The following is a 26,547-nucleotide window of genomic DNA, read 5'->3' on the forward strand; positions in this document are numbered from 1 at the left end:
AGCAAGACCAGCGCTGAAACCAGCAAGACCAGCGCTGAAACAAGCAAGACCAGCGCTAAAACCAGCAAGCCCAGCGCTAAAACCAGCAAGATCAGCGCTAAAACCAGCAAGACCAGCGCTAAAACCAGCAAGACCAGCGCTGAAAACGTCAAGACCAGCGCTGAAACCGTCAAGACCAGCGCTGAAACCAGCAAGACCAGCGCTGAAACCAGCAAGACCAGCGCTAAAACCAGCAAGCCCAGCGCTAAAACCAGCAAGCCCAGCGCTAAAACCAGCAAGCCCAGCGCTAAAACCAGCAAGCCCAGCGCTAAAACCAGCAAGCCCAGCGCTAAAACCAACAAGCCCAGCGCTAAAACCAGCAAGACCAGCGCTAAAACCAGCAAGACCAGCGCTAAAACGAGCAAGACCAGCGCTAAAACGAGCAAGACCAGCGCTAAAACCAGCAAGATCAGCACTAAAACCAGCAAGATCAGCGCTAAAACCAGCAAGCCCAGCGCTAAAACCAGCAAGACCCACGCTAAAACCAGTAAGCCCAGCGCTAAAACCAGCAAGATCAGTACTAAAACCAGCAAGACCAGCGCTAAAACCAACAAGACCAGCGCTAAAACCAGCAAGCCCAGCGCTAAAACCAGCAAGCCCAGCGCTAAAACCAGCAAGCCCAGCGCTAAAACCAGCAAGCCCAGCGCTAAACCAGCAAGATCAGCACTAAAACCAGCAAGATCAGCACTAAAACCAGCAAGCCCAGCGCTAAAACCAGCAAGACCCACGCTAAAACCAGTAAGCCCAGCGCTAAAACCAGCAAGATCAGCACTAAAACCAGCAAGCCCAGCGCTAAAACCAGCAAGACCCACGCTTAAACCAGTAAGCCCAGCGCTAAAACCAGCAAGACCAGCGCTAAAACCAGCAAAAAAAACTGTGTAAAACATATGCTGGATAAGTTGGCGGTTCATTCCGCTGTGGTGACCCCTGATTAATAAAGGAGCTAAGCCAAAAAGAAAATGAATGAATGTATATTTTTAAAATGAATATTAGTTCATAGAAAAATTCATGTATAAAGATTATTTTTTTAAAAATCTAAAATGGCTATAGATGAATATTGGCATGTCAAACCATAGTGAAACTGCTTGAAACTTTACCCACACACACACCTGTTGAGAGGTCATTAAAAAGAGAAGCGTTTACTACATCAACAAGTATCTACCAAGAGTCGATATAGGGGAATTACCAACCTACGTTCAGCTGCACATACCTGTACCGGTTGCAATAGGAAACTTGTGGTGTTGTGTGGTAGGATGCCAAAATCGAAAGTTCGAAAATAGAAAACCTAAATTTTAGCGTACACCACACTGCTTTAATGCCAACTGCAGACGTCTTTGGCTAACAGCCATCAGAGGAGCTGAATGGAGTGAGGACCTAATTAAAAATGCTGGACTCTGCAGTTCTCATTTCATATCAGGTAAGTTGATGCTATACTGAATCATACACCTGTTTTTGATTAAAGCAATGATTTCAGCAAAAACAGTTAAATATGGTGAATTAAACTGCGGACTCTGAATGCTGAGAATGAAATGTAAAGGTGTAAGTTGACATACCCTGCTGTACAGGTGCAGTGCGCTGTCAGAATGCAGTTGTTTTGCTTGTTGATGATTACCCAGGCCTTGTATAGCTCCGTCTGCTTTCCTTGTCTTTGGCTAGGCAGAACCTCGGTTTTTAGCACTACATAGTTTTGAATCTGGTCATCATGGAGCATTATTTCCTGCACATGACCACACAGAACAACATTGTAGGCATCCAAAGACTTGCAGACCTTTAACTTCATCTTGTAAAATCACTTGGAGCTTCAATGAGATTGTATATTTGGGGCTGGATGCCTGGCCATTTTGTTTTATCCAATATCCATTGGGAGGGTGCTATCACAAACGGACCGGTCAGATGAACGCCGCTCACTTTAACAGTAATTTTGTAGAATAACTGTGCTTATCACTGGGTGATGAGCTGTTATAATACGCTGAAAGCATGATGTAAATAAAATATGTAAAAACTTCTCTCTAAGACAACAACAAACTCTGAACCGCATCGGATGTCATTCCCTCTCTGTAAATGCTAGCGCTCCCGTTTTTTTCTGCGACCTCGATGCGAGCGCATCCTGAATGTTTACAAATGCTCATCCTGAATGTTTACACTGGTAATTCACCTATTCACTCTCAGAAATAAAGATACACAAGCTGTCACTGGGGTGGTACCTTTTCAAAAGGTACACTTTTTACCTGGAGGGTCCATATTGGTACCTCAAAAGTATATATTAGTACCTACAAATTTTTTAAAAGTAACTATTTTGTACTTTTTAGCTACTAATATGTACTCGTAAGGTATTAATATGAACCATTTAGGTACATCTTTGTACCTTTTCAAAAGGTGCCACCCTAGTGACAGCTCGGGTACCTTTATTTCTGATAGTGCAGGATTGTTTTTGCATGTGCTGAAACCGAAATGTCTGATATGCCAATTCTCACCACAAAACAAGTTCCAGCTAATGTCAGAATCCATATCAGCAGCGAACCCAAACATGCAACTAAAGGATTACACTAAGCACTCGCAAAGAGAGTATGTTTGTTGCTTTTTCCAAGGCTCTGCCATATACGACTGTAAAGGAAATCTGAGCTACTTTTTATTTTTCCCCTGTTGGAAAACAAGCAATTATACTGCCATTACAAACAAGAACGAAAAAACTTCACAAGAAACACACCATACGAATCAGAAATAAATGTAGCATGCGGTCCGAGTCAGAACACATCTCTGTAATGTTTTTGCATATGACTGAGTTCACATAAACGCCAGTGCTTTAATCTTTCCTGTATATAAGATGCACAATGTCTGAAACTGAAATGTCTGATATGCCAATTCTCACCACAGATTTAAGAGACGGCAGGATGCACAGAGAACTCGGTGTCTGGTTTTGGTGCGTGATGTCATTTTTAAAAAACCGTCGAATAGTTTTAGTTTATACATCTGTTTTGAAACACGCTCGTCTTTATGAGTAGCGTTAGCTGTGTGAGGGCCGTAAATATGATTACATCTTCCTTGGCTGATATTCTAATAGCTTTCCCATTGCCTAGACCGTATGTAAAGCCCAGCCGGTGGACAGACAGACAGATAAACATACAAACCTCCTGATTTGTTCAACGTTTACAATTCAGCAGGGTGTGAATTATGCAAATTATATATATTATGTGTGACGGTAATGTTAATGTGTGTAATATGTGCTCCAGTGAAGCAAATTCATACATCTGATTCCTTCATTCATTCATTGTCCTTTGGCTTAGTCTCTATTTCAGAGGTCGCCACAGGTCGCAACATATTCCAACATATGTTTAAAGCAGCGGATGCCCTTCCAGTCGCAACCCAGTGTTGGGAAACACCCATACACACTCATTCACACATACACTACTGACAATTTAGTTGACCTAATTCATCTATAGCGCATATGTTTGGACTTGTGGGGGAAACCCACACCAACACTGGGAGAACATGCAAACTCTACAGAGAAACCCCAACTGGCCCAGCTGGGACTCAAACTAGTGACCTTCTAAGCACAGAGCCACGTGCCACCCATATTTAATTAAATTACATCTAATTATTAACCAAACTTATCAGTGTTTTGATGGATATTGTGTTTATTCTGACCGAGTACTCTCTGGTTGGCTATTGTAGAGGATGTGTAATACTCAAAGACGAACTATTTTTCATATAAAACTAACAATGACAAGTTTGATTTCATATACCCCAATAAACAAATGACCACGAGAGTTATTATTTTGATGGATTTGAGTTTTATTTGATGTATTATTTTACTGTTTAACTTTCATGTGAGAGTAGAGCCCATCATACACCCAGCGCAATAAGGCGCAAGATGTGTTTGGTGCGATATGTTGCTTTTTTCAGACCAACACAACTGTAATTTTCATGTTTTACGTCACGTTGTTTAAATAGCAAATCCATTCGTGCCACTTTGTGGACTCATGAGTGTGCTGGTCTATAAAGGAGGTGTGTTAAGGCGCATTGTTGGCGAGTTGCTGTTTTGAGAAACTGCAAATGATCGCGCCATTGAGCAGCTAAAAGCTGATCTAAAGTCTAGCAAAGAGCGTGTTCGTTATGCACCTATGTGGGTCCAAACACTTACAAATTGCTTAATACACGCAGGATGTACAGCAATACACATATATCTTTACAGATGAAAAAAATAAAATGTCACAAATATTATTTTCTATATAAATATAAAAACCACTGCCTCCATGCCTCATCTCGGGTTTTTTTTATTTTTGGTTGGTTGTTTTTTAAGACTTTTTGCATTAGTATAATGTTATGGTTATTAGCAGTATTATTTATTATATGCTTATTTACATTTGTTTTAATAAAAACTAGTTTAGATTTGTCCACCTGTCGGGATTCTAAGGCATATGCATCATGTGGGGCATAAGAACCGGATGCGTGTTTGGATATATAATTCAGTGTTTTGACCACGCTTCATTATTATTGTTCATTTATTCGTTTGCTGGAAATTAGAACTGAATTACGAAATAGTTTTGAAACGAATCTTTGAGCTTAACAAACTAAATTAAATATGTAGGCTAATGGATGTCAACGGTACAACACCGTTTCCTTATTCCACAAAAGTAAAGGAGTAAAGAGTAAAAATAAAGTAAAGATGCTGAATGGAGGTGGCTCGTTCTTTGTTCTCGCGCTGCAGATGCTCTGTTTAACTGTTTTCTCGCTAGTAAAGCGTTCAGTTTATCCACTCACAAAGTCTGCTATGTAAATAGCAAGTGGGCCATGGTGTGACGTAACTGACTCTTGAAGGGAATGTGAGATGAGACTCTGATTGGTTAAAAGTACGTTATGCTCAAAACACACCCAGAACTCATTAAGTGAATAAGCACAACCCTGTTAGACCATGCGCCAGGGCACAGACTGTATTTTTCCATCCTTAAAATAGCAAAAGTAGATTCAGACATGTCCTTAATGCTTTTATGCCATGTGCTTTAGACCTAGATCGTTAAAATAGAGCCCTAGGTGTCTATTAAAATACAAACTATGTGTCTAAATTCACTATACTTTTAGGCTGTATCAAACACCTACAAGAAAAATGTCTTATGGCATCTGTAAGTCTAGAAGGAATACAGCTGTGCATACAACATGCATACGATGTTACCTCCTGATCAGGACTCTAATATATATGTATATACAGTATATGCTCTTTATTTTATAACACATCAATAGTTATGTGGTGGCACAGAGTTAGACCTCTTTCTTGACTTCACACAATATCAAAGTTGCCGGCAAAGTAGCTTGAAGCAGAAAGCACGAGCATGTCTACGGCCTGGAGGCATTATAAAGTTGATGATGACAACATTGCTAAAGCAAACTGTATGTAAACTTGGGATTGCCTGCCGGGTATTTTAAATTGAGGAGCTATTTGTTTTAGTAATTGATGTTATTTGTTACTTGATTGTTCAAGCTACCTCACAGAAGTGCTCTGTTTGTTAACAGAGTTGTTGAATGTTAAAATAAGGTGATTTAAATAAACATAAGGAACATCCTGGATCTGTTTCTTCACTTTATTCTTTTTTCTGTATTATAGAAGTATCGGATCTGGTTTTGGTATCGGTAGATACTCGAAATCAAATGACTCAAATGATAAACCTGATTGGGACATCCCTATATATTTATATACAGTTGCTATTGAAGCCCTCAGGTTTACGTCAATAGATGGAACTCCACTCCAAACACGATATTTATTATTAAAGCTAGCGCAAACTATTTCTAGCTATTTAAAGGGTTGACCTACATGTTGTTTTGACGTCCTTCAATCAATTGATCAAGCCTAATCAGTGGAGTCAAACCCCCCCTGTATTACACACTGATATATTACTCACATAATTCAGAATAACATTTTGCTACTAGATGAATTTGAGAGGTGAGGGTCTACGTTCACCCTCAGCGCTTTGGATGGGGGTTTAACGTCACTTCTTTTCTTCTGGCAGGTCTATGACAGGCTGCAGAAGTACAGGGCCCAGCGCCCCGCTCCGCTGCTGGACAGCACACAGGGCCTGGCTCACCGCGTAAGTTCTCCTCAGGGGCGCCTCGTGGTTTTTGTCTCCAGACCAAAAGTGATCAGACAATCCAGAGACGTTGGGACGGGATTCAGTTGCAGGACCTTTTAGTCTGTTTAGTGTTGTCGGTTTGAAGTGTACTGGAAGGGATTACTAGCGAACACCCCTAGAGTCACATAAACGTATGCACTGCACACGCAGCCTCGCAGACACTCGCTGGTTTATTGTGTTATTTTTTAATGAAATAATTTGGCGAGTCTTATCCATATTCAAGACCAAAACATCTGCATTTTTGATGCATAATTGCCCAACATGACGCAGTTTTCCATTACATCTATCAACTGTAAAATGTTAGTTGAGTTTGCTTAGGAAACTTGTGGAAACTGGTGGCCTTAAATTGAAAGTAAAATAGCTTGTTGTTGTTGTTTTTATCTTCTTTTTGAGTATTGGTAGCTTAATTTTACAAACTTATTTTTACTTAATTTGGTTTTGAGGGTCTCGAACAGCAGTCTGATATGCATGCAAGGTCAAAAACACTTTCATTGTCTTATAATATGCATTTATTTTTACCTACTGTTAGTATCTCAAGGACTCCCATATGATTTAAACTGAAAGTAAAATAGCTTCTTGTTTTTTTTTTTCTTTTTGAGTATTGGTAGCTCAATTTTTCAAGTTGAGCACTTGATAAAGTCAACTTAAATACTTAACGCAACAAAACTGTTTCTGAACAAACTTGTGTTAAGAGAAATCAGTGAATATCGATGTTAAAGACCCCCTATTATGCATTATAAAGGGTCATATTTTGGTTTTGGGGGTCTTCAGCGACAGGCTGATATGCATGCAAGGTCAAACACTTTCATTGTCTTATAATATGCATTTATTTTAACCTACTGTTAGTATCTCAAGGACTCCCATATGGTTTAAACTGAAAGTAAAATAGCTTGTTGTTGTTGTTTTTTTCTTTTTGAGTAATGGTAACTCAATTTTACAAGTTGAGCACCTAGTTATGTCAACTTAAATATTTAACGCAACAAAACAGTTTCTGAACAAACTTATGTTAAGAGAAATCGGTGAATATCGATGTTAAAGAGCCCCTATTATGCATTATAAAGGGTCATATTTTGGTTTTGGGGGTCTTCAGCGACAGGCTGATGTGCATGCAAGGTCAAAAAGCACTTTAATGGTTTTATAACATGCGTTAATTTTTACCTAATTATCCCAACGACTCCCATATGTTTTAAACTGGAAGTAAAATAGCTTTTTGTTGTTGTTTTTCTTTTTGTTTGTTTGTTTTGAGTTTTGGTAGCTCAATTTTACAAGTTGAGCATTTGATAAAGTCAACTTAAATATTTAATGCAACTAAACAGTTTCTGAACAAACTTGTGTTAAGAGAAATCAGTGAATATCGATGTTAAAGAGCCCCTATTATGCATTAAAATAGCTCATATTTTGGTTTTGAGGGTCTCGAACAGCAGTCTGATGTGCATGCAAGGTCAAAAACACTTTCATTGTCTTATAATATACAATTATTATTACCTACTGTAAGTATCTCAATGACTCCCATATGATTTAAACTGAAAGTAAAATAGCTTGTTTTTCTTTTTCCTTTTTGAGTATTGGTAACTCAATTTTACAAGTTGAGCACCTAGTTAAGTCAACTTAAATATTTAACGCAACAAAACAGTTTCCGAACAAACTTATGTTAAGAGAAATCGGTGAATATCGATGTTAAGAAGCCCCTATGCAAGGTCAAAAAACACTTTTATTGTCTTATAAAATGCATTTATTTTTACCTAACTATCCCAACAACTCCCATATGATTCATTGAGAGATTAATTTGTTCCCAAACCCCTCCTTAGCGTGAAGCTAATCTGCGCTGATTGGTCCGGTGACCCAGTTATAATCAACAAAACACAATTAAATACATATTTTGTAATCTAGAGAAAACAAGCAGGCAACCATTTTAATCACATTTACTTGCTCTTGTGAATTGGAGGAAGAAACTGATCTATGAACTGTCTACTGATAAAGTTCCTGTCAAGCTCTGACAAAGTCTCATACATCAATAGTCTTTTCTGATCCTTGCTTTAACAAACGGCTGACGAATCCCCCGTTGCAGGTTAGATTACTGCATTAAACACCAAAACATTCACTCATTCATTTTTACTCACCTTTAGTCCCACACACACCCATGCTCTGCTAGTGTTTGAAAGGAAAGGCACGTTCACGTTTTACCAGATCCAGCACTTCATATTTGGTTTTGTTTCATGTTGATGTTAAAACAAACAGGCAAAAGATCCGGACGAACGACAAATCATTTAAACGACTGTGAGTCGAATCTTTTATTTAAAAAATCTATAACTTTAAACAAGGTGCACTTTCAGATTTAAACATCAGCTGGATGTTTATTCACTTAGAGCTGTGTTGCACACCGCATAGAAGGTATTTTAAAAAATCCATAATAGGGGCTCTTTAAAACATCAGGGGTCGGGAACACAACTAAAGGGCCACTTACACTAGTGAATTTTAATTTCAAAAAGTATATGTTTTCTGGTTATGCCTGGCATCCACATTACTCCAGCATACTTGACCAAAGTCTCTTTAAGGCTTCTTAATTGCAGTCCTCCCTGCCCTGCAAATTTTGTATGTCTTCTTTACATAAGACTATGCCCACACGGAATCTGCGCATGCCGAATTCAGCAGATTTTCCACAGAATTCCGCATATTTTAGCCCATCATTAATTCTGTTTATTTACTTGAGTAAATGTGTGTAAAACTATATTCATTCAGTTTTTAAATTAATTACAGTAACATTATTGGCTAATATGAAAATGTTCATCTGATTTGTTTAATGCAGTTTGTACAGTAATATTTTCTGTCTTTTAGTAGAGATATTATATGAGAGACTTGCTTTGTTTACCAAATAATGTGAGTCTTATTTATATTTGCATTTTAAACATTAAATAAAAGTTAAAAAGATATAATTTTTTATTTCATATATGAAGGTTTTAGTTATGATACTCCCAAAATAATTATGCAGAAATCCGCAGATTTTTACCAAAATTCTCCGCAGAAACAGCAAAAAAACATCGCAGGTGGCCCTACTTAAGACCCCTGATTCAGATCACAATTCAAATCCATGATCCATTTCAATTTACAGATATTTTTTTAAGTGTACCTGAAAGCTTCTAGTATGACCATTCCGACCATTCTCATATAAAACTTCAGTTTGTCATGTCATATTTACATTCAAAGCTTCTGTGGTCCCTTTTCACATTTCAGAGTTTCTCAGTGGCAGAAGTCGCCATAGTTGGTAAACTTAGAGTGCAGTAAATGGGAGAGTACAACAAATCATCTTTTTACAATCCTATTTGATGAAATAATAAAAGAAAAACTCTACAATGGTGGTGTTGAGACTTTCATAAAAATAAAAATAAAATAGTATGATACTGATAACGGCAGCCAAAAGAGAGAACAACGTCAAATGTACTGGCCTGACCCCATAAAATCTGCATTACAAATACCTTACATTTAAAGCAGCCTTTTGTTTTTTATTTGTTTGTTTGTTTTTTTTGTAATTTGATGAAAATTACTTCCGTAAGTGCCGTTCGCGCCCGCGCTGTTCTCGCGTGAACCCACCAGAGGCGGCTGTCGGACGAACGTCTGTCTGTCCGACTGGCTGAATGATTAACTGGGCGACCGGCCAATCGGCCGGCCGACCCACCCTCCTCCTTCCCTGAACCTAACCGATTTTACCGATTGACCCACCGGCCCTAAACCCAACCAACGATTTACAAAAGCCGTCCGGAAAAAGAAAAGCCCTTATTCGATTTTTAATTTCGTTTTTTTTTTTTTTTTTTAACCACGTTTTCGGATTTCACCACATGCTCACCCTGTTGTAAACCTCTTCGCTTTATTTCTTGGATTCTGTTTTAGTCTTACCTGATTTCTGAAAGCGCTCTTCCCCGGACTCGAACCCGGTCGTCGTCGTCGTGGTCGAGTCCGCCGACACACAGGATGAGCTAACCGGACAAACGGCGGGAAAGCCCTCCACACGAAGGTAAGCGGTCAGCCGGCGAGCGCTAAAAGGAACGGCGTCATACAGAATTCGCGGTCTCCAGAAACGTCATCGGGACTATGTTTTCAGAATGAGCCTGGGTTGGTTTGAACAGGGACTAAGACTAAGGATAGTGAGTAAGCCTATAAATAAGTATTAATACACATATAACTAGCTACCAGACCGTTCTAGTGTTAAAAGAGAAGTTTTTGACAATGCCATTTAGCTTTATGTATGTGCCAGGTATTATGAACTGATCTGGTGCCAGTTTGCTTTGGCAAAGCTCAGGTCTGGTTCAATCTACGCCAACCCACTTGACAATATTATGTATCTATGACTAGAAAGAGCTGGATTGGGTGTGTTTAATTGGACCAAGTTTGGACACCCTTGAGTCTTGAGAGGAAATTTATTCAGCACACACACTCTCACAGCAAATTATGGGTATTCTCTAGATGTTTATTGTACATAGATTGTACACCCATTCGTGTGGTGCATTGTGGGATTGATTGAGGACACTTCAGAACGTCCACTATGGTTTCGGAGATTGCTCCAAAATGGCTGCTCCCTATTATAAATAGTGCATTATTAAAGGGTATGGGGTGATTTCTGGAAAAACATTGCATAAAACGGCAAATAAATCAGCAGTGCTTCTATCCAACATGTCAAAAAGAACAAAATCCTCACATCTTGACAAAATGGCGGCAAATATCAATAATAAACTGCCTCTGTGGGCCTTTTTTATATATAATACATTTCTGGTGCCTTAAAAGACAAAGATAAAAGGTGGATGGAAACTTTTCTTCACTCTTCTACTTGACTTTCTTCTTATTTCACGTTTAATTCTATGTATTATACTTTCAGCCTTCCCTTATTAGTCATATCCCTTTAACAACAATCACATTGCATTTATTATTAAAATATATTTTCCTCTTCACATCTTGCAAAAACACTCAGCTGCCAGTATCATTTCAGTTCTGCTGAGACTCTTAAAACAAAGATTACCTCCAGCTTTTGACTGCGTACGCTGTATTTCATTAAGTCAAGGAGAGGTTTTAAAACAATATCAATTTCCATCTTCTCTCGGGCTGAAAATGAGGAAGACATTTTGGAGCATTAAGCCGTTAAAAGCATTTTCCTTATACGTCCCGCCTCAGTGTAAAATTTCATTTTTGGAGGTTTAATGTATGCTTAATGTCAGGTCCGGGGTCACCCTCAACCACATTCAGTCTAGCTGCTTGTTGCTCGGCTGAACCACAACAGAAACGGCGATTTCTCCAGAGTTTTTGGTACTGTGGCTTTTTGACCTGCTATGCAAACACTCGCATAATATTGTCAAGTAGGTTGGCGTATATTGAACAAGACCTCTGAGCTTTGCCAAAGCAAACTGGCACCAGATCAGTTCACAATACCTGGTGCATACATTAAGCCAAATGGCATTGTCAAAATCTTTTTAGCACGGTCTAGTAACTAGTTCTATATGTATTAATACTTATTTATAAACTTGCTTACTATACTACGGCTTAGTATCTGTTTTATCAGAGGTCACCACAACAGAATGAACCATCAATTAATCTGTCATATGTTTCATGTGGTGAATATCCTACCAATATTTATTGGCTGTATTACCAAACAGATTGCATTTTCAGGGTACACTGTAAAAAATGCTAAATTCTACACAATCAATTTGTGTCGAGGCAATATAAAGGAATTAAGTTTACTTATTAGTTTTAGCAAATTTAAGTAGATTGAAAAAGAACCTCAAGAACTGTTGTTTCAGCTCATTTTAAATAAGTCTGAACAAACAGCAAACATCATTTTTTGAGTGCTTGTTGCTCGGCTGAACCACAACAGAAATGGCGATTTCTCCAGGGTCCTTGGTGCTGTGGCTTTTTGACCTACTATGCAAACACTAGGTTGTTGTAGATTGAACCAGAACAGATTTGCCAAAGCAAACTGGCACCGGATCAGTTCATAATACCTGGTGCATACATTAAGCCAAATGGCATTGTCAATAACTTCTCTTTTAACACTAGAACTACCAAGGCGATCATTTTTACCATTAAGAAATTTATTAATGTAATTAACTTCATTAAAATTACAATCCACCCTGAAAATATCTTAAATACCTTTCAATCTAACATTGTTATTATTGTTTATTCAAATTGCAAAACACAAAAAGTGTAAAGAGTATTTCTAGCAGTCAAAATCACAACAAACATTGAAAACGTGTGCCTCTGCTGCCTAGCAACTTCCTGCTAAAATAAACATAACTGTCTGATATCAAAACACAACATTACTTCATATTTGCTATTCTGTTTGTGAAGTGAAAGAGAGGTGCACAGCTTCAGGGGCGATCTAGTAACTATTTATATATGTATAAGTACATATTTATAAACTTACTTACTGACTATCCTTCAGCTTGATCCCATTTTTGTCAGGGGTTGGCACAGCAGAATGAACCTTCAATTATTCTGGCATACGTTTCATATGTTTCAATATTTATAGGCTGTATAACCTAAAAGATTTTTTTTCAGGTTAATGACTTAATAAGTAAGATGACAGACTGTTCCTATTTACTGTGACCTTTTATGTGAAGCTGCTTTGACACAATCTACATTGTATAAGCGCTATACAAATAAAGGTGAATTGAATTGAATTGAATTGAATGCAAAGCCTAATTCTAAAATCTCAATGGACCCTTTTCACAAGACTGTTAAGATGTGTTTAACAGTCATAATCTTGATCATTGATTTATTTATTTATTTATTTTTAAATGTACACGGTATAAAATGGTCGTGATTTCAACGGTAAAAAACTGTAAAAATGCTACAGTAAAAATCCGTAACCTGGTTAACAGTATGTTTCCTTAATATATACGGTGAATAACCGTAAATTGATTTTCCCAGAGTCCCCACATGGCACATCACTTTATCTGCTTTTTGTTGACATTACTGTGGATCTTTTTAGTTGTTTCCCCATCAGTTCTGTACATTAGAAATTTATGTTACATCTAATGTTAATAAACAATGTTTATTTAATGACTTTAATGTTATGCGTGTCACCATACTGGTGTTTAGTAGCTGTGTGAATGACACTGAGCACCTTATACACACTGATACACTTTTCTGATTTGTGGGAAAAGTTTGTGATGAGCTTTGGTTCATTATGTAACTTCCTCATCACCACCTGCATATAGCTGAGCTAACGTGTCTAACTGTATAACAAAATATGTGTAGATGTTGGTTATTCAAAATACAGATATATTACCTGTAATGAAATACGGTAGTTTACTGTAAAAATGAGAAATTACTTTTACGGTTTGTACCGTATTTTCTAAAATAATAATATATCCTGAAAATATCCTAAATGCTTTTCAATTTAACATTGTTATTTTATTCAAATAGCAAAACACAAAATGTTCTGAGTATTACTGGTGTTTAGTGGCTGTGTGAATGACACTGAGCACCTTCTATACACTGATACTCTTTTCTGATTGTGGGAAAAGTTGTTTGTGATGAGCTTTGGTTCATTATGTAACTTCATCGACACCTGCATATGGCTGAGCTAACGTGTCTAACTGTGTAACAAAGATGTGTAGATGTTGGTAATTCAAAATACAGACATATTATTTCTAAATACAGTAGTTTACCGTAAAAATGAGAAATTACTTTAACGGTTTGTACCGTATTTTTAAAATAATAAAAAAAATTTTTGCATTTAAAAAAAATTTAAATACATACAGTATTTGTACACTGTAAAAAATAAATCTTTAAAATAAAAATAAAAAACGGCAGCTGTGGTTGCCAGAAGTTTACCGTTAAAAATACGGTACAAACCATAAAAGTAATTTCTAATTTTTACGTTAAACTACCGTATTTAATTAATTTATAGATTTAATATGTCTGTATTTTGAATTATCAACATCTACACATATTTTGTTACACAGTTAGACATGTTAGCTCAGCTATATGCAGGTGGTGATGAGGAAGTTACATAATGAACCAAAGCTCATCACAATCAACTTTTCCCACAATCAGAAAAGAGTATCAGTGTATAGAAGTGTGATTCACACAGCTACTAAACACCAGTATGATAACACGCATAAAATAAAAGTCATGAAATAAACATTGTTTATCAACATTAGATGTAACATAAATCTCTAATGTACACAACTGATGGAGAAATAACTAAAAAGATCCACAGTAATGTCAACAAAAAGCATAAAACGTGATGTGCCATGTGGGGACTCTGGGAAAGTCAATTTACGGTTATTCACCGTATTAAAGAAACATACTGTTAACCAGGTTACGGATTTGTACTGTAGCATTTTTACAGGTTTTTACCGTTGAAATCACGGCCATTTTATACAGTGTACGTTTATATGTATCTATGTATATATTGTAACATATTTGCAACAAATTACAAAAAGAAAGGTATTTGTAATGCAGAGTTTATGGGGGCAGGACAGTAAATGCGATGTTGTTCTCTCCTCTGGCTGCCGTTATCAGTCTCACACTATTGTTTTATATTTCTGAAAGTCCTGATCACCATTGTGGAGTTTTTCTTTTATTATTTCAGCAAATGAGATTGTAAAAAGATGATTTGTTGTACTCTCCCATTCTGCACTCTGTGTTTATCCAACCATGATGACTTCTGGAAAAATCCGGAAATGTGAAAAGGCACCGTAGAAGCTTTGAATGTAAATATGACATGACAAACTGATGACTTGTATAAGAATGGTCTGAATGATCACTATGGCCATTCTAGTAGTTATAGAATTCCCTTTCTTTTAACATACTGTATATGGATTATTTTTTTGTTCCAGTTAGCAGAAGAGCTGCAGGATACAGTCGACAGTCCAGAGTCAACAGAGCTGTTAAACCTGCTCTCCAAACCTCATGTACAGGTAAGAACAGAACGTACATTTGGGTCAACCCTTATAATATATATAGTAGTCAGCATTTGAAGTGGATCAAAATAGTTTATCCAGAATTGGGCAAGACATAAATGAGTGTTATTCAGTTTGGTGAAAGGTTTATAGCATAAATGCGTACACCCTCGAAGACCCTTTATTTAAATGAATATAAAGGTAGCTTTACATATAATGTATTGTGCATGTACATTAAATTAGTCAGCACCAAAGCCAAAACCGGAACTAATCTAACAAAAACTCAAGATCACAGTCCAAAAATGAGTACACCCAAATGAATACGTTGTAGACAGATATTAAATACAAAGTTAATAAACCAGAAAAATCAAGAGAAACATTTTAAAATATAAAATTTAGTTGAAATTTTTGCTGGTGCAGTGGGTAGCACAATCACCTCACAGTAAGAAGATCGCCGGTTCAAGCCCCGGTTGGATCAGTTGGCATTTATATGTGGAGTTTGCATGTTCTCCCCACGTTGCCATGGGTTTCCTCCAGGTGCTTCGGTTTACCCCACAAGTCAAAAAACATGTGGTATAAGTGAATTTGGTAGGCTAAATTGTCTGTAGTCAGGGAAGTAGCAACTGGGGGGATGGGGGGGGATCCTTCCCCCTCACTTTTAGAGATAGACCATTTAGAAACAGGTGATTAATAATTATATGAACATATGATCCCACACAGCCGTCCCCCCCACTTTTAAAATGTCCGCCACGCCCCTGTCTGTAGTGTATGAGTGTGTATAGATGTTTCCCAGAGATGGGTTGCGGCTGAGGGAATCTCTCAGTAGTTCTTCAGCATCCCTCTACCCTCACTCGGTGTATATGAATATCAGCTGCTTCAGTCCAACATCTACATTAGCAGGAGGATGAAGATGAAACCAGGGTGGACATTTCAGCAAGACAGTGATCCAAAACACAGGAAACTCTGAAGTGCTTTCAGGAGTGAAATAAAGCTGTAGAATGGCCTAGCCAATCACCTGACTTGAATTCAATAGAAAATGCAAAATAAAGCTCAGATTTTAAAGACGAGACCCACAGAACTATCAAGATTTCTACACTCTGTTGAAGTCTGTAAAGAACTCACACCTGAGCAACGCATGTGACTTCATTCTCCATCTAAAACGTGTCTTATATACAGAGTTCATACGGTTCTGGAAAACCTGGATAAGTCATGGAGTTTTGGCAAGGCATTTTCCAGGCCTGGAAAAGTTTTGGAAAAATAAATAAACCCAAAATGTGTTGAAAAAAGTCATGGAAATTTGTTTAACAAATATCTGTGTACTTGAATATATTTGAGATGATAATATTGGGTAAATTTCAAATACAATTGCGGTGTCCGTTCCTCCAAGTGACATCCTCTGTGTGGGGCGAAAAGCAACTTTCAGCTTCAGCTTCAGTTTCAGCTTCACCTCTCTTTCACTTGCATTCATCAAGATACATTTTGAGTGTCATGTCCAGTAACAATCTCTAACTACAGAGGTAAGATAATGTGGCTGCTAAAGGCTAATTTGTGCAAATTCAATAAGTCTTGTGAAGACACAAGCCAACATTTCTAAAAAATAATAAAAAATTCACACAAGATATTTTCTAAAAACTATTTTACAGGTGTAAATAAACATAAACTACATAGATTGTCACATTTTTTTTTTTTTTTTGATATGCTGTAATAAATTTGGTCATATATGTTTTCTTATTTAGCACATAGACATTACATGAAACATGAGGTCGTGAATATTTACCTGAACATTTTGGAAAAGTCTTAGTAGTTTTAGTAGTAAAAATGTGTGTGAACGCTGTATATATACAGTAAATAGTATATATTATTTACTTTATTATTACTTCATTATAAATATACTGTTACTGTTATTACTATAGTATATACTATTACTATAGCCTATGTGCAGTAGTATGTGTGTATATATATATATATATATATATATATATATATATATATATATATATATATATATATATATATATATATATACACTGTAAGTATAAACTGAAAACAAAAAGAATGAAAGAAAAAAATAAGTCACACAGGTCTGTTAAAAACCAGATGCACACATTACATTTAGAGTTCATGAGTTAAACTTATGGGGGTCCTGACAGCTTTATTTGTGATTGCTTTAATGATATGTTGCTTCTTGGATTGTACCTTTGGCTCTCACGTTTATAAGGCAACACTGACTTCCCTATGACTCTTTATCAAGTCAAATCAAAAGAGCAGGTTGTTGACTTGCGTTCTGCATTTGCTAAGGATATATTTGTGCTGGATATACAATACTGTAGTGTTCAAAAGTGTGGCTTTGTACAACCTGATCCTTTGTTAGCCCTCTTTCGTGTATCCCTTAAGCCTGATTTGACAGTCCGTGACAGTAAGGTTCTTGCCTTCACCACAATTCTAGCCAGACGTGCCATACTTTTAAAATGGAAACACACTCCTTCCCACCTCCCCCCACACATGACAAGTGGATACAGGACATTTTTTACTGTATCAGACTTGAAAAGCTGAGATGCTCACTCTCTGGCTCACTAGATTGCTTTTATAAGACTTGGGATTCCTTTCTTGATTATATCAAAGGCCTGCGTATTACACCTGGTGCTGGCAACCGGTAACATTTACCATTTTATCTGAAGGGTTTTTTAAATTCATTATTAATATTTTAATTATTATTATTTTTCTCATCTGTATCCAGTTATTCTGATGTCATATTCTTATGTGTTTAATTTTCTTAATTTGGTATGTATGTATCGTTTTGTTGAGTTAATGAATGAGAGGTTAAGGGGTGGGATTAATAATGGACAATACATTACTGTTTACCTCTCAATATTTAATCTGTATGTCATACTAAAGACCAATAAAAAATATTAAAATAAAAAATTATAATTAATGAACAAATAAACATGCAAACAAACAAATAAATATATAAATAAAATACATAAATTATATATATATAAAAAAAGTGTTGCTTTGGTCATGCTTTAAAAAATGTATTTGAAAGTCGACAGTGATTTCAATCATTTAAATATGAAATGAGTTCATTGGATGGCATGTGTGTCATGTGATCCTCCAGAAATTGTTAATAAACTGGTTCGAGTCCCGGCTGGGCCAGTTGGCATTTCTGTATAGAATTTGCATGTTCTCCCCGTGTTGGTGTGGGTTTCCTCCGGGTGCTCCGGTTTCCCCAACAGTCCAAACACATGCGCTATTGGGGAATTGATGAACTAAATTGGCCTTAGTGTGTGAATGTGAGTGTGTATGGGTGTTTCCCAGTACTCGGTTGCAGCTGGAAGGGCATTCACTGTGTAAAACATATAGTTGATGGTTCATTCTGCTGTGGCGATCACTGATAAATAAAGGAAAATGAATGAATATTTATTGTTCATTTATTGCTCATGTTAGTAAAAACATGAACTAATGCAGCCTGATTGTAAAGTGTTACATCTGATGCTATACCTATGTTTTGTTTTGTTTTGTCATCCTTTTCAGACTCTTCTGTTAGTGCATGACGTGGTGGCACAGAAAAGGTTTGACCCTCGGTTGCCTCCTCTGCCCCCTTTACCTGATTACAACGAAGAAGATGAAGATTCAATCAAGATTGTTTGCCTGGTTAAAAACCAGGAGCCATTGGTGAGTACTTCTGCATAACATAACAGAGTAAATCCTATAGAGTCAAACTCAGTTCCGGAGGGCCACTGTCCTGCAGAGTTTAAAGTACAAATGAAATCAAAACTAACCCTATTGACTTTGCTAGCTCACATTGCTAGTTTTGTGGTGGTCAATTCATCTGTGCATGTCATTCAGAAAAAAAACAATAGTTCGCTCTTGTGATCTAAAATTAAAATAATGCACTTCCTGTTTGTGTTCAATTAAAATCTCTGATTAGGTCTGTCTGAAGTATTGGGCGGGGCTAACATACTTAACCACGCCCCTCCAGCTGTCAGTTTTGACAACAAACATAAATGGTGAGGAGGAGTCTGTTAGGCTCTCCCTAAACCCTTTTGCTGATCTTTCTAAATCAAATGCCTACTTTACTACATCCAATCCGCTCGCAGTAGAAAAAACAAGCCACACCCACTGGTTTCTCATGTAATATTCCTTTTCTCTAGGAACTGATAAAAATAAAACAGTCGCAGCTTCCGGTTTATTCATTCATTCATTTTCTTTTCGGCTTAGTTCCTTTATTAATCTGGGGTCGCCATGCCGGAATGAACCGCCAACTTATCCAGCATGTTTTACGCAGCGGATGCCCTTCCAGCTGCAACCCATCTCTGGGAAACATCCACACCCACTCATTCACACTCATACACTACGGACAATTTAGCCTTCCCAATTCACCTGTACCACATGTCTTTGGACTGTGGGGGAAACCGGAGCACCCGGAGGAAACCCACACGAACGCAGGGAGAACATGCAAACTGAACCAGCCGAGGCTCGAACCAGCGACCTTCTTGCTGTGAGACGACAGCACTACCTACTGCGCCACTGCATCGGCGCTTCCGGTTCATGTAGACTTTAACTCCAACTCTCTTAAGACCTGCTGTGTGGAAGTTGCTAGTAGACAATGGCTGTATCTGAAATCATCCCCATGTGCCCTCATTCATTATTTACTACATTAGTGCACTGAAAGGAGTGAATGAAAACTAGAGTGAATATTTGCACTGAGTGCACTGATGGGATGCTGTTTTGTTTGATGTGCTTTGCTATAGCTGATAAATCCCTTAGCCGAATTACATTTTACATAGGCCTGTCACAATAGCCAATATATCGACTTATCGCACTTAGGGTTGTCACGATACTGGAATTCGGTACCAGTCAGTACTGAAATTTTAAAAACGTCCATTTCCTGTGAACATTTAGCAGCACTGATTTGACATTGCGTTCACGTGCTCAACAGAAATGCACTATCAGATGGAATCCCGTATCTTTACAGAGAAAAAATTCTCATATGGTAACTTTCTTTAGATTAGCATCTTTAGATCAAGACCATTGTGTTGAAACTGATCAGGAATCAATTGAAGTCAAGTAAATGTGATTACTTTGGATGATTGTATTGGATTATAATCAGCAGAGCCCTGACAAGGCCCACATATTTAGAGAGAAGATTTGGATCATGATGCAGAAGATTATCAAAGTGCGACCTGGAGCACCTCCAGAATCATACTTTCCACAATCACTGGACAAAAACATCTGCATTTATATTTGGGGTGTATGGAAAGCTCTAATACAAATAGGAAACACTGTATCAATAAATTGGAAACTAGAGGTTGTAAGCTTTCAAATGATTGTCATGATTGCTTTATGTTTAGACTGCAATACTATTTAATTCATCTTTATTTCTATAGCGCCTTTACAATGTACATTGTGTCAAAGCAGCTTCACATAGAAGATTATAATAAATTGAAACAGTGTCAGTTCAGTTTTCAGAGTTTAAGTTCAGTTTAGTGTGGTTTAATAATCAATATTGAGAGTGCAAACACTGAAGAGCAAATCCATCGATGCGCAGCTCTACAGGTCCCGAACCAAGCAAGCCAGTGGCAACAGCGATGAGGAAAAAACTTCAGCAAATGGCGAAAGTGAAGGATAAAAACCTCGAGAAAAACCAGACTCAGTTGGCCACAACCATTTCTCCAATGGCCAAACGTCCTGTTGTTCATGTGTATATAAACGAGATGCGTGGAGCACATTCATGTATCATACCGCTAAGTGATGCACTGAGTGTATGCTTTGCTAAACAGTCTTTAAACTAGTTTTGAATTGGGAGAGTGTGTCTGAGCCTCGGACGTTATCAGGAAGGCTATTCCAGAGTTTAGGAGCTATAAATGAGAAGGCTCGACCTCCTTTACTCGACTTTGCTATTCTAGGTACTACCAGAAGCCCTGAGTTTTGAGATCTTAAAGAGCAGGTTGGATTGTAGCGAGACAGAAGGTTGGTTAGATAAACAGGAGCTAGATTATTTAAAGCTTTGTAGGTAAGAAGCAATATTTTAAATTCAATACGAAACTTAACAGGCAGCCAGTGTAGGGAGGATAAAATTGGTGTGATATAATCATATTTTCTAGACCTGGCAAGAACTCTGGCAGCTGCATTTTGTACTAATTGAAGTTTGTTAATAGAGGATGCTGGGCAGCCAGCAAACAGTGCATTACAGTAGTCCAGCCTAGAAGTCATAAAAGCATGGACTAGCTTTTCTGCATCTGAGATGGATAGCATACTTCGTAACTTAGCAATATTTCTCAGATGAAAGAAAGCAATTTTTGTGACATGGGATATATGATTTTTAAAAGTTAAATTGCTGTCTAATATGACACCCAGATCTTTTATAGTAGAGCTAACGCTAACTTTGTATCCCTCTAATTGCAGGTTGAGTTGTGAGATCTGCTGTGTACAGGATTTAGGCCCAATAAGTAATAATTCTGTTTTGTCTGAGTTTAAGAGAAGACAATTGTTGGTCATCCAGTCTTTAACATCTTTAATACACTCAGTTAGCTTAGACAGTTCAAGACCAACGACGAGATGATCCCAAGGTTTCCATATCCTGGACCAGGCCGTATCCTGAGCAGCTACTGCGATGGTCATGGAAGAGTGGAGAACATGAGACTGATTCCTGTGACGCTCCAGAGACAGACGAGTCTTCGCTGAGGCCAGCTTCCAGCCTCCGCCGCTGAGACTGCAGCTCTGCACAAACGTTTGGCCAGCGGAGAAATTAAAATGATCGTGCCCAACTGAGCCTGGTTTCTCTCAAGGTTTTTTTCTTCACTTCCGCCAATTATTGAAGTTTTTTCCCTCTCCGCTGTCGCTACTGGCTTGCATGGTTCAGGATCTGTAGAGCTGCGCATCGTTGGATTTGCTCTTCAGTATTTGGACTCTCAGTAGTGATTATTAAACCACACTGAACTGAGCTAAACTGAACTGAACTTAAACACTACAAATTGAACTACACTGTTCCTATTTACTGTGACCTTTTATGTGAAGCTGCTTTGACACAATCTACATTGTATAAGCGCTATACAAATAAAGGTGAATTGAATTGAAAGACATCTCCTCAGGTTTAGTTGTAATATATAATTGAGTATCATCTGCATACCAGTGAAAGCCCATGTCTTCTAAAAATGTCTCCCAGGGGTAGCATGTATATTGTAAACAGCAAAGGGCCTAAGACTGATCCTTGAGGCACCCCATACTTTACTGGGCTGACTTGTGAACGCTGTCAATTAATATTCACAAACTGTGTATATATTTATAGTTTATATATTTTGGAGGGTTTAGCTTGAACATCAACAGTGTAGTTGTTGAATGGTGTTCAGTGTGTGTCTGTTGACTATCCTGGAAGATAAACCATTTGTTGCATACCCAATGTAGGCTCATTCCGAAAATTTAATCCTATATACATTTCTGGAGATCTCGAATTATGTAGCCAGAAGTACATATGGTATGACGCTGTTCCTTTTCGCGCTTACCAGCTAACCGCTTACCTGTGTATGGACGGCTTTTCCACTGTTACCAGTTTGTCCAGTAGCTCGCCGCGTATGACGGCAGACTTTAGGCGCAGAGAGGAGTCAACCGCGACGACAGAGTTCAAGTCTGGCGAAGAACGGTTCCAGAAAGCAGAAAAACAAAAACAAAAGGCAAAAAATAAAATAAACAAGTAAATAAAAGAGTGAGAATGTGGTAAAATCTGGAAACATGGTAAAAATCAGAAGAGGGCTTTTCTTTTTCTGGATTACTTTTGAAAACACTGTCGGTTGGGTTTAGGGAGGGAGTAGGTGGGTCCGTCAGTCAGTCGGTCAGTCGTGGATTTAAGCGAGAACAGCATGAGTGAATGGCACTTGCAAGAGAAATTTGAGATCTGAAAAAGCATACACAGCGGCCTCTAGTGGATTCGCAGAAACAAAAACTGCAAAAAACGCACCTCCTGGGACGTATTTGACGCTCTCCAGGAATGTATATATGAGCACGTTTTTAGAATGAGTCTGGGTTGCAACATAGGGGAAATTGTTAATTAACAGATATTTATTACAGTGTTCAGTAAATCAGAAAGGATGTTTCATTGTAAGTGAGATGGTGTTTATGAATATAGACCTGAAGCACACCATGGACATGCATTTAATTCATTGCGTTCATATTTGATTGAGTTGATTTGTTTCGATCCAACAAACTTGAAAGATTCATTTCACTGGCAGCTGATTTCTTCAGACGCTGAAGCAAAAAGAATAAGACGTATAATGTCAACAAAGCTGTATAATTTAATCAAAGGCTCTCTTTTTTTGGTGGTAATTAGATCTTTATAGTTTCCCTCATCATGTTTGACTGTTTTGCCATGGTTTCATGCAACATTTAACCCTCAGCTTCAACATGTTTAAGATTCCTTTTGCAGTATTCACACCTGTATAAGCGTTTCTAAAATGACCACTCTCCAGATTTCACATCCAGATGGTCACAAATTGATTTATAAGTCAAGTTTTCAAGCAATCGTTCCCTTCAGATTTGTAAACTGGAGCTTTACGGCTGATTTGCTTTGAATGATTGCTGTAAGTTTGGAAAGTTGTATCTCTGAATGACAGCTTGAAGAACATCAGCAATTGTGTATTTTGCAGGGAGCCACCATAAAGAGAGACGAGTCCTCTGGAGCTATAATTGTGGCTCGGGTCATGAGAGGAGGAGCTGCTGATAGAAGCGGTGAGATGCTTTTTATTTTATGAATATTATAAATAGCACTTATTTCACACTCTTAAGAGTAAATGCTTCAATGGTGACTACAAACAAAACAAAAGCATTTATTTTTTATTAATTTATTTACTTATTTATTTATTTATTTATTTATTTATTTATTTATTTATTTATTTATTTATTTATTTATTTATAAAAGCATTTATTGCAGTGCAGGGTGTGGAACGACATTAGGGTGAGTAATTATTAACCATAGAAAGGCTAGGGAAAAATTACAGTTAGGTTCCTTGGGGTCCTTCTGACCCCAAACATTTACAGACCAATTACATAGGGAAATGTTAATTTTATATGATAAACAATTTATGTTTTGTTTGTTATTTATGTTGAATTTATGTAGTGTTTGTGTGGATATTTTGTACTTTTCTATCCATTTACTACACAAACACACAACTACGCCTTAAGTTGGCTAATGAAGAATATGATTTTATTTTTATTTCTGAACCCAGGCCTTTGCAGAAATGTACATTCCAGATTTATAATGAATTTAAAATTTCTTTTGGACAAATTATTCTAAAAATATATATATTTTTTTCCACTTATACCATTAATTTTTAAATGTGGAACCTAAATGGTGATATTTTTTTTTACACACTTTTAAAACAATCAAATAAAATCCAATTTTGTGTATTTTAAGATTTTTAGGAAAGATTTGACAATTTAATGCCTCTGAGATGAAGAGAACACACACACACACACATATACATACACTCACTGGCCACTTTATTAGGTACACCTATCCAACTGCTCATTAACACAAATTTCTAATCAGCCAATCACATGGCAGCAACTCAGTGCATTTAGGCATGTCGAGATGGTCAAGACGATCTGCTGCAGTTCAATCTGATCATCAGAATGGGAAAGAAAGGTCCAACCTTGAGGCGGATGGGCTACAGTAACAGAAGACCACACCAGGTGCCACCCCTGTCAGTTAAGAACAGGAAACTGAGGCTACAATTCACACAGGCTCACCAAAACTGGACAATAGAAGATTGAAAAAACATTGCCTGGTCTAATGAGTCTCGATTTCTGCTGCGACATTCAGATGGTCAGGTCAGAATTTGGCATCAACAACATGAAAACATGGATCCATCCTGCCTTGTATCAACGGTTCAAGTTGGTGGTGGTGGTGTAATGGTGAGGGGGATATTTTCTTGGCACACTTTGGGCCCATTAGTACCAACTGAGCATTGTGTCAACGCCACAGCCTACCTAGTACCTACAGTATTGTTGCTGACCATGGCCTCCACAGTCACCAGAGCCTAATCTAATAGAGCACCTTTGGGATGTGGTGGAATGGGAGATTCACATCATGGATGTGCAGTCGATAAATCTGCAGCAACTGCGTGATGCTATCATGTCAATATGGACCAAAATCTCTGAGGAATATTTCCAACCCGGTACTAGTAAGGGGTACCTAATAAAGTGGCCGGTGTGTGTGTATGTGTTAATTTTTTTTCCCCCAATTTATTGTATAATGATGGTTTGTTCTGTAAACTATTGAGAGAAAAAGTTAGCTTAAAGGGGCTAATAATATTGGCCTTAAATGCTTTTTAAACATTTAAAACTGCTTTTATTCTAGCCGAAATAAAACAAATAAGACTTTCTCCAGAAGGAAAAATATTATCAGACATACTGTAAAAAATTGAAAGGGGGGGCTAATAATTCTGATTGTAACTGTATACTGAAAGCAATAATAGAGAACATCCATCGGGTCACCTTGACCCTTTGGACCGATTAAAGGTTAACAGAATTTTCACTTTTGGGTGAACTAAACCCTAACCTTTAATTGTTTTATACTACAGGTCTGATTCATGAAGGTGACACGCTCAAGGAAGTCAATGGTGTTCCGGTGGAGGACAAGAACCTACAGGAAATCCTCCCTATACTAGTATGCGTTGTTGTTGTTTTTTTAAGTTCATTGAAATAATAGGGGAGGTTCTCTGGTGAAATATAAACAAAAGAGGTGACGAGTGATGCATTAAGAGTGCATGTTAAAACTGCACATAAATAATCATGTTTTATCAATTGTAATCTTAATTTAAAGGTCCCCTGGGGGCTGTACCATGAAGCTGGATTAGCTGAAGTTTCAGTTTAGTTTGGGCGTTATCAGTGGTTATCAGCTGAAAGATATAGGTCTGTAGAGGCCTTCTGCGCCTACTGGTAGGTTCAGAAGGCTGTTCTCATCCATCCATATGGCTAATCAGCTATAGATCACATGTGGCTGCGGCCGGAAGTTAACGAGAATTATTTATATAATTTATTAAATTTCCCATAATTGTATTTTATTAACATCTACAACCCTAAACCCAACTGTCACAGTATTATAAAAACAGATCTGAATCTGGAGTCTTGTATAGCTGATTAACCATGTGGATGGATGATAACAGCCTTCTAAGCCTACCAGTAGGTGCAGACGTCCCCTACTGGCCCATATCTATCAGCTGATAACCACTGATAACGCCCATTCAATCGAGTGATAAGCAAGTGATTATATTAAGGAGTAGCTGAGCTGAGCTACCTTTATAGTACCTAAAACCCAGAACTGATGCAAACTAAACTGAAACTTAACTGGCTAGTCAGCTAATCTGGTACAGTCATGGTACAGGCAGCTCTAGTGCTTTGAAATACACTGTTTTGTTCAATATCTTCACTGTTATGTTCAATTCATTTATATCACAGCTCTTCCAGAGTGGTTGAGCTAAAGTGTTAGCAATGCTAAG

At 37.6% G+C, this 26,547-nt stretch overlaps 1 protein-coding gene across 1 annotated transcript in view; it reads left to right on the forward strand.

Annotated features, from left to right (window-relative positions):
* The window catches only part of mpp7b (MAGUK p55 scaffold protein 7b), a 106,059-nt gene that overhangs the window by 9,940 nt on the left and 69,572 nt on the right, over positions 1–26,547 (forward strand). The window contains exons 4-8 of the mRNA XM_056464638.1: positions 70–861; positions 14,993–15,073; positions 18,587–18,727; positions 23,695–23,776; positions 25,630–25,715. Of these exons, the coding sequence (XP_056320613.1) occupies positions 70–861; positions 14,993–15,073; positions 18,587–18,727; positions 23,695–23,776; positions 25,630–25,715 (1,182 nt within the window). The remainder of the gene's footprint in view (positions 1–69; positions 862–14,992; positions 15,074–18,586; positions 18,728–23,694; positions 23,777–25,629; positions 25,716–26,547) is intronic.

Source organism: Danio aesculapii, chromosome 2 (assembly GCF_903798145.1).
Source record: "Danio aesculapii chromosome 2, fDanAes4.1, whole genome shotgun sequence".
Lineage (NCBI taxonomy): Eukaryota > Metazoa > Chordata > Actinopteri > Cypriniformes > Danionidae > Danio > Danio aesculapii.